The sequence below is a fragment of the Cheilinus undulatus genome, linkage group 1 (assembly GCF_018320785.1).
Source record: "Cheilinus undulatus linkage group 1, ASM1832078v1, whole genome shotgun sequence".
Lineage (NCBI taxonomy): Eukaryota > Metazoa > Chordata > Actinopteri > Labriformes > Labridae > Cheilinus > Cheilinus undulatus.
Window position 1 is genome coordinate 26,888,643 of NC_054865.1, and position 10,165 is coordinate 26,898,807.

The window sequence follows — 10,165 nt, forward strand, 5'->3', positions numbered from 1 at the left end:
CCTTCGATTATAATGTTTTTATGATCATGAGAAGCCAAAATTGAAATCACGATCAAAATTCAATTAATTGTCCAGCCCTAAAATGTGTTCAATAATATGAAACACTCAAGTATGACAAATGTGAAAAAAACAAAAGATATCTGAAGGGGGGTCACAGCACTGTACCAGCCACACTACTAATTATGCATACATCTTAGCCTGTACATTTCTGTTGTATAAATGGCCATTTAATATGGGTGTTAATGGGACTTTCAGGAATTTTGGAGCCTACGTCAAGTGAACATTGCTTCCCTCCATTGCTTCCCTCCACTGGCTACCTGTTACTTTTAGAATTAATTTTAAGATTTTACTGATCACTTTTAAAGCTCGTATGGGTCTAGCACCAGGCTACATTTCCGAAATGCTGAGCCCCTATGAGCCACTGTGCAGTCTCAGATCCTCGGGCAGGGGCTTCCTGGTCATTCCAAAGTCGAGGCTGAAATCTAAAGGAGACAGGGCTCTCACTGTCAGGGCTCCTCGACTTTGGAACGACCTGCCCGAAGAGATAAGGCTGGCAGATTCGGTGACATCTTTTAAATCACTCCTTAAAACTCACTTTTATAGACTTGCTTTTATGTGATGTCCCTTCTAACTATTTATCTATTTCATTACTTCTCTTTTATTTACACTACTCTTCTTATTCTTTTTATTATTTTATACTCTTTTGATGTTAATTTTCTTCTTTATCTTGTGTTTACCTACCTAAATTTTACTTATCTGTTCTCATCTCTTCTACATTTCTGTCTTGAATCTTATCTTTGTTTTATCCTCACTGATGTGATGTCGTCATTATCATCATTATCTTCATGTATTTGTTTGGTTGTTTGTTTGAATATATGTATTTAACTCTCCTCCTCCCACATCCTACCATATCTTTCAGAATATTATCATAGGAATCATTGCTTTTCACTGACGCCATTATATTTCAGATTTTACAATCTTCTACTGTAACTCTCATTCAAGTTCTACTTGTGTCATTTTAATTTTTGTTATTTTTCCTTGTTATATGTCCACATCATGTTCTTCCCTTCGCGTTTGATTTTACAGAGCTCCTATTCTGCTCTGATTGCTGATGTTTATTTTTCCCTGAGTTTTTGCTCTTGCTGTATGTAAAGCACCTTGTAAACAACTGTTTTTAAAAATGCTATATAAATAGAGTCAGTATTATTATTTTTATTATTATTATTATTTTTATTATTATTATCGTTATTATTATTATTATTATTATTTTTAACATTGAGATACCGCCGTTTTTTTCCACTCCTGCACCAGCTTCCTTTTTGTTTATTGCTTGTTCTGCACAAGTAGAGTTGGAAACTCAGGTTTCTCTGTTAGGCTGTGTAGCAAGTGCTCATTTAAATTGCAATTTAAACCTAAATATACTGACCTCCACAAACTATATCTTCTACAGACTTACTACAGAATTACTTTTGAACTTGACAAGTTTTAGCTCAGTTAGCCAAATTAGCAGTATGGTCCTGGGGTTGCAATGATCATCACTGAAGTAACAGGGTTGATAAACAATAATTTACCACAAAATTGTGTTTAAGAATCGTATGCTGATGCTAACTTATAATTTTTTTGCTCACAGAATAGTCACTATGATCATAATAACTTAAACTTACGAAATTATCTGAGGATGCTAAGTCAAAGAGATCACAGAATATATATGTGTATAATAGGAGCGAGCTGCTAGCCAATTCAGGACTTAGTGGTAACATGGTTTCAACTAAACCAACTCACAAATATATTTGCTTTTCTTTCAAAGTTCCTTAAAATATTCTCCTGCAGGCAAAGATTTCGTATAATAACATTGCTACCTAAGATTTCATGATAAAAATTTGGCCTAATCTCGTACTTATTGGTTAGATTTATTGATTCCATACAAAAGAGTGACACACACGAAGCTTCCTTGGAGAGCAACCTCAGCAGCGTGTGTGCATAGATAAGAGGTCATGTCTGAGAGGTACCTGGCCTGTGTGATAGCAGCCACCCACTCGTCACAGTCCTTAACGTCTTCTGTGCGCAGCTCCAAAGCCTTCTGGTTGTCATGATTGAATGTGACTGTGAAGTAATACTGAAAAAAACAGCATGAGGGAAAGTGTTAACATTTCTTAAGTATACAGTATTACATTTTAAAAGCTTTTAATATTAATGGATAATACAATGACAGATGTGAAAACAGTACTAACTTGATAAGTAAAAGGAAAGGAGTCCACCCTAACTGACCAGAATTTAATAATAGATTAGTGGATATACACACATGGATGTGTGTGAATGAGGGAGTGTGATCCTGAGGGAAAATTCTTAAGAGATTCATTATAAAGCCTCTGTGTGTTCTGTCTGTAACCTGGCAACTCACCTCTGAATTGGAGGAAGCCTCTCAGCTGACGGCATGTTTTTGTTTAGCTGTTTTGTTTTGTCGCTGTAATTTGGCTGCATTGTAGTGACACATAAACCTCTCCATCCTAATCCTTTTTTACTCTCCCCCCAATTATCCCCCATGACCCTAGAGCCCTAAAGGTTCAGTTAGGGCTATTATAGCAAATGCACAGTGAGATGTTTTCTAATAGGCCTATCAGATAAAATCCTCAGATCAACAAAGTGCCGGTAATTGCTGTAATAGTGCAGACAGCCTATTTGTGGTATAAACACATCAAATTATATAACACTGATGCATTGTAAATAGACCCCCACAAATCCAATATATTGGATTTTTTTATCCCTCCTAAATGCCAAGAGCAAATCATTTGTGAAGGGGAGTAATGTTCCATATTTCCTGATGAGCAGCAGAAAAGGCCTTTGTCAATAATGTGCTTCCCATCTTCTGCTTCCTGTGAGCTGGTGTGTCAAGGCTTTTAGGCAGCTATATTTAGCTCCACATCATGGACATTATGTGTCGGTAAGTGAGATAATGTAGCCCGTAGTAAATCCTTACTTAAAAGCTATGAACATTAACTATTAAATATCCTCAAGAGACAGAAAAACAGACAAGATTAAACACATTCAGTTATGTAATTAAAAATAAATTCAGAGCAGTATCATCTGCTGGTGCCTCTTTAACTGTAACATACTTAAAAAGAAAACCAGTTACATATCCTGTTTATTTCTTTACAGTGCATACAGTGTCAGTGTGTATCTATATACAGTGCTTAACAAATTTATTAGACCACCACCCAAAGTAAGGTTTATGCTACAGCTGCTCTAAATAAACAGCACTGGTGATTACCAAAATCATTTTTTATGTTTCTGCAGTGGTTATTACACCAATATGTAGAAGTGCTTTAACCCAAAAAAATTTTTAATGCTAAAATATAATTATAATTGTTATCCATCAACTTTCAACTTAACTGATTTACAAAAAAACTGAAAAAATAGTAAAGAGTTTTATTGGTTGAATGTTATGTTTGATTCATTTCTGACTTCTCAGAGAAGCCCAGTGAGCTGGCTCAGATTTGGGTATAAAAAGGTGAATTAAATTTGAAATTCCTCATTCCTGTTCAAAATGATAGAATGTTTTTCATTTTAGTTTTTAGTTTTAAAGAAGTTTTTTAAAGATTTCTAAAATATTTATGTTTTCTCGTTTTTATGACAGGTGGTCTAATAAATTTGTTAAGCACTGTATTTTATATGATAAAAGATCAATACTTAAAACTTGCCGCAATTACTCTGCTTATTATTTCACATCCTTCACTTTATACTGTAAATACACAAGAAGAAGATTTAGAGAAATCAAAAAGGTCCTCAAATCCTTCACTATTAACTCATAAATCCATAATGGTAGTTTGTCAATAAGGAAGCACACAGGGCTTGTGTCAATAGATTTGAGTTGTATCATGCTCTTTATTTCGTTCATGTTTTTGTACATCAGTAAAAATCAATAAAACAACCAAAATCTTAACAGTATGAATATTTCCACTTCACTCTGTGCATCTTCCTCATGTAAAATGACCAACCTTGTATTTCTCATAAGCCTGGAATTGCTGTATTATCAAAGTGCAGCACAATGCTGAGGCATGTTGTTGCAAATTTTGTTGGCCCCTTTAAATGCACTATTTCAGATGCAAATAGGGGTTGCCATAGTAACTGTGGGCTTAAATGTAGTTTGCCATCCAAATGGGGCTAAGAACATTTAGAAAGTTGAACATTTCAAAGAATACAATGAGAAGAGAGAGAGACAGACAGAGAGCGAGGGAGAGAGAGAATGATCTTTTGCCTTTTTGAGGAGTAAGGGCTATAAAAAGCCCTGCAAGGTGGCAGTTGGCTTGGCATCTATTCGCCGCATTGTCCCTCTCCCTGTCACACACAGATAAGATCCAGCACTCGCCCGGCCATTCCTCCAGCAGCTCAGACGCACACGCTCATCCCTACAGTACATGCACTAACAGGCTCAACAGAAATCTGGGATCTGTTGTAATCTGCGTATGTACCAGGTTTAATGTCAGAAATCTACAGTAGCATCGCCTCAGATGACCTCTGCGGGCAGCTCATCGACTAAAGTGTCATTCTTTGTTTTGCCAGAGGGGAGAAACTGAAAAGGAAATCTGTATGTTCTCCGACACCTGGAGCATTGATTACAGCTTCTGTCCTCATTTCACCTTTTATAGATCAACATTGAGGTATGCAAGGGATGCAGTAAGGCAAATACTTTGAGCCACACAAAGGAAATGAACAGGTGCATACCTGTGCAGCTATGCACAATGCTGCAAGATACAATGTCAACAGCAAAGTGTCAGCATACATCAAGTCTTTGTGCATAAAACCTGTACAAATATGACAATCACTTATTTTATTAGCTAAAACTCTCAGCCCCGCAAAACTAACAGAAATCTGTTCGAATGTATTCCTGACACACATTATGAGGAGAGACGCTGAACAGAAGACTGTGTTATGCTAATTGAAGGCTTTCACATTCATTTAATTCACTGTTGAAATAAATTCACCAGAGCAGCCTGCATGAACAGCTGTCAGCAGAGATGTCGCTCAGTCCGAATTTCACCTCCAGAATGGGGAACATCTTTTGTCCTGGTATTGTATTTAAGGAATCAGCATTGACAGTCATCAAAGTTAAATGTTTTAGGTCAGATTAGGTTGTCATTGCCTCCTAAAACAAACATCTGATCAAGAATACACATTGTCAATGGTAGAATAAACATGCTGTTGTGAACAGTCTAAACTCTCAGAGAGAAGAGGTCAAGTGTTTCAAGAACCTGACGAGGCAGCAGAGTTAAGCACCACGGACAGCAACACCAGGTTCTGCTACTGAAACAGATGTTAAAAAACTGTAGGAGCTTCAACACTCAGAAAATGTATGAAGGAGTGCTTCCTGGACTCAAAAAATGTAGGTGTGAGCGATTCTTTGGATTTAAAGACAATCACAAAAATAAATCTGTCAAATTGTTTTATTAATGTGAAGATGCTGCCTTTCAGCTGTTTGAAAAAGAGTTTTTCTTGTTTTGTTTTGTTTTTTTTGTCGCATGAACACTTGTTTTTGAAGATAGTTATTTTGGCTACTTTCTTTTTAAATAAGCACTGCCAAAGCATAGTGCATGACTAATCAGATGGGATAGTGCTCAATATTTGTTAAGCATTTAGGGTGTATCCATGTGGGAAGTGATAAGTTTTTGTGGAGCTTAAAATTTTACTCCTTGAGAGAAGAGAATTACAAATAGCTATCAATTTGATAAAGTGATGGAGTTGTTGCCTGGATTGTTTTACATAACTCTGGTCAAAACTTCAGTGACCTAAAGGGGTAAGAGGTGAAATGGCATGATCACAGGCATTATAGTTGGGGGTCCAGGACTCCAGTGAAGGAAGGGCCTTGAGTAAGTACATAGTTTTTTATTGTTTGGATTTGTTTTAAAGGAAAAAAATGTAGCAATACAACCTTCAGCTATGTGCTCTTCCATCTCAAGGTATTGCTATCTCCAGATCAGCTGTTCAGGCATGTGGCCTCCAACAGCGACAACACACTTAAACTAAAACTAGTTATTTCAGCTCAGTTTCACAACTCAACAACTGACACACTGTTTTCATAAGGTAAGTTCATCATGTCAGTTGTTGCTTATAGCCTCTGTATCAGCCGATATCGGCCCTCTTGAAAAACATCTGCCCCCATCAAATGATGTGGGCAATTTTATCCACTGGGTCATATCAGTTTAAGGCAGGCATCCACTGTTAAAGGAAATAAGACTTTTTTTTTTAGAAGACTGGCCCCTCTTTAATAAACTCTGATCTGTTTTCATGGTCAAACACCAGAGGAAATGTAGGCATAAATGGGAGTGTCACACCAAAAGACGCTACTGAAAATAACACTGGTATCAATACCTGCAGTTGGCTGAAATTTTATTCTAAACATAGTATCAGCTGTAATTTTCACAATAGCAGCATCTCTATCAATCATTAAGGTGAAAGTGGTTGTGTCCTTCAAAAATGTGTGATGCCTAAAAGTATTACAGGAGGTCAAATTTGACTATCTACACTGTTAATGTGTCACCTATGTAGTGGAGGTGGGTTTTAGTGGTATCACAGGGTTGACTGTGTTGAGGGGTCCCAATGTGCTATCTTCTTAGAAATCCTGGAGATACACTTGATCCTGATCATAAGCCCAACATCTCCATTTCCAGTTTGCTCAGACATCATTAGGATGCTAACAAACTTGACTTTAGCATCAGTTTTTTGGCTTTCCTAGATGATGCAGTATAAACTTATGTAACACATAAGTATACAGGAATGCAAACCAAAGTTACTGCCATCAACTGGTGGGTTCAAAACTCTCACTAGTAAAATAAGCAGGGAAAACTGAGCACTTGTTGCCTTAAAAAGGTTCAGTATGATTAGATAGATAAAATGACTCCTCACTTTGACTTCTTCAGTTCTCCCCTGGCTCTGCTACAGAGACACCTGAGGATGCTGCAGCTGCCAGAGCAGATCCCAGAAGGTGACTGCAGTCACAGCTCAAAGCTGCTGGACCACTTTACATTCTCTGATAACGTTTGTTTATGTGTTTCTGCATCAGGCTTCTGTCTGTGGAGACTAGCATGCTTTCACTGAGATTATTTCTGACTGTCACATTGGCACGGGAACAGTGGAAAATATTTAGCCATGACACGCGTTAATCCGTGCCACTATATGCCAAAGGTATTAAAAACGAATAAGAGGAGGATGTAGTGAGAAACAAAAGCATGCCTGGGATATCACATCGGTCTGTTCTCATTCATGGCTGTCGTTAACAACCCCGTGATCATGAGAGAGCTATCAAATGAAGCAGCCGCTATGAACCGGGAAGACGCAGTTGCCAAGGTAGGATGCTATTAATATCAAGACAAGGAATTAAATCAATACGTCAAAACGACAGGGACGGGGGCAGCTCTCCTCCGCAAGATGGCAACCTGCAAAGTTTGGATGCTGGTTAAGTTTACTCCCTGCATATGAGGAGCTGCAGCCCCTGAACATTTGGGAGGTCTAAAAATACGCACTCTTATATAAAAATACACGTGCTGGAATCAATATTGTAGCCTATTAATAACCATTAAAACATACAGAAAGGTTATATAGCTCCTAGTTGTGTTTGTAAGGTTAGAAAAGAGGATTTATTGTAAGCTGTCGACTTTTAACCTCCGAACATATTTAGCTACTTCGTGTATGAGTCGCATTTGATGCAGCCTACGAAGCTATTTTAGTGCAGAATCGAGACAATCAATCATTAAGAATGACGACATTACGTAACACTGAACGTCAAGTGAACATCTCTGGGACATTGTTTGCTTGATAAATACATGATGGGATAAAAACAGAAACTGTGTCGTTAGTGAGTTTTCTGCGTGTCTGAAATACTTCCTGGCGTGAATGCTACTTGAACAGAGAAGCAAAAGCAAGTTTCGCATGTAGAGAACATCACTAGCAGTAGAGCTGAGGTCCGCTCACTGTGTTAGACTTACTGGAGCTCCTCCGTGTGATCGATAACTTACCTGCTTCTCTAAGCATTCCTTCGCGGACAGAGACGGTTTGGGTGACGGCGCCCTGTCGCAAACACATCCCTCCAACAGGTACAGTCCGGAGGGGCGTGAGCTCGAGTCGTTTTCGAAATAAAACAGCATATTCTGCAACAGAGCAAACCACTTTGTATGCCATTTTGTATTGTCTGAGCTTTTCTTGCTCAAACACCCTCGCCGCGTGCCATCCTTCTTTGCCAAAACAGCCAGATAGGTGATATGGCCATCATTGAGTCTCATCCCTTTCTGCATTTTGGCTGTAAGAGGATCCGAACGGATCTGCGGGGATTCTTACATGTTTTTTTCCTCAGAGCCTCCGAAACATAGTCAGACTTGGTGGGCAGCAGCCCACTCCTGCGTGCCCATCCACAGTTGCCACACTAATGTCTGCAGCGGCGATAAAAAAAAAAGAACAAAAAGAAGAGAAAGAAGAAGAGCTTGTACGTGAAGAGTCAAAGTTTCGCATTTACCAGCACCGATTCCGCACGGCTAAAAACCGCCACTCGGTCTTGTTAGAGAAGCCTTCCTCATGAGCCTGAATCTCTCATCATGAGGACTGAGATGTCCCTGTGCCTACACACGCGCACAGAATACGCGCGCTCACACAACATCCTGCTCTCACTGAGGGAGGAAGCGCAGTCACGTGACCTGTCCCTGGAGCAGCAGATTTCAGCACCTTGGACAGAAACTCTGAGAAACATCAACGCTGGCAAAGAAGGACGAAAGCTTCATCTACGTGAGAACCCTGACACAGGCAGATAAAGCCTTTTCAGCCCCCGAATACAACCCACAGAACTCTCTCTCTCTCTCGCACTGACACGACCTGCCTCTGTAAGAAGAGTATTTCCCACAATTTGTTGTCTTAACTTAGTCTTAGATGTGGTATTAATGTGTAAAGCCTAAAAATAATGTACGCCACGTGATTTAGGCAATACATCTATTAACTATAGTTGTCTGACTTAGAGGTAGACAGTAAAATTACTTAAAGCGTTAATATGCTCAAGTTCAGTCATACCGATAACAAACAGGCATATTAAAGCTCATATGATGAGTTTTTACCTAGTTATGAACCAAGTTCATGTTAACACTGAAGCCTCGATACATTTAAACAACAAATGAGACCAACTGCATAAAGATGGACTATTTCTTTAAAGTTATTCAGACACTGCTGCTGTGGGATAGGTATCAAAGGGGCAAACGGCACCCTGAAAAATTGCTTTTCTGTACATTTTCAAAAGCAAACACCCCCAATGAGTGTCACAACAGCAGAATTAGATATTTAGTTATGTACTCTGCTTACCCATATACAGTGCTTAAATTTATTAGACCACCACCCAAAGTAAGGTCTATGCCACAGCTGCATCATGAAGTGCTTTAATGCAGACTCTTTCATTTTCAGTGAGCTCTCCACGTTTTACCACTTTGAACAGGAATGAGGAATTGCAAACTGAATTCACCTTTTTATACCCAAATTTGAGCCGGCTCACTGGGCTTCTCTGAGAAGTCAGAAATGAATCAAGCCTAACATTCAACCACTAAAACTCATTTTTCTGTTCAGAAATGCAAGTAAAAAACTATAATTTGACATGTTAATCAAGAAATATTAATGTGCTTTACTATTCTTTCAGTTTTGTTTTTTTTTTCTAAATCAGTAAATTTAAAAATTCATGGATAACAATTCTAATTACATTTTAGCATTAAAAATATCATTTGGGTTAAAGAGCTTCTACATATTGGTGTATTAACCATTGCAGAACCATAAAAAATGATTTTTGGTAATTACCAATGCTGTTAATTTAAGGCAGCTGTGGCATAAACCTTACTTTGGGTGGTGGTCTAATAAATTTGTTAAACACTGTATAATGTAAAAGTAGGTTACATTTTCTCACGTATATCATGCAAAAACATTTATTTTTTTAGTTATTTTACTTTGTATTCTTGTTATGTGTACCATTTAACTCTGTAAAGTACTTGACTTGTAGAACTTTGTTCTACAATGTCATATAAAATTGAAGCTTACTTGATTTGACTAGATTGAGAATCATCAATTAACACATTAAAATTCTTTTACACTGTTTTGTCACCTTTCAGATTCAGTTTGTAAGTTTTATTTCTTTAACTTAGTGAATGGG

At 38.1% G+C, this 10,165-nt stretch overlaps 1 protein-coding gene across 1 annotated transcript in view; it reads right to left on the reverse strand.

The window, feature by feature from the left end:
- Positions 1–8,595, reverse strand: part of LOC121514225 (ras-specific guanine nucleotide-releasing factor 1-like) — a 42,353-nt gene extending 33,758 nt beyond the window's left edge. The window contains exons 1-2 of the mRNA XM_041794333.1: positions 8,010–8,595; positions 2,010–2,116 (exon numbers count right to left, since the gene is read on the reverse strand). Of these exons, the coding sequence (XP_041650267.1) occupies positions 2,010–2,116; positions 8,010–8,285 (383 nt within the window). The 5' untranslated portion in view covers positions 8,286–8,595. The remainder of the gene's footprint in view (positions 1–2,009; positions 2,117–8,009) is intronic.
- Positions 8,596–10,165: the final 1,570 nt, after the last annotated feature.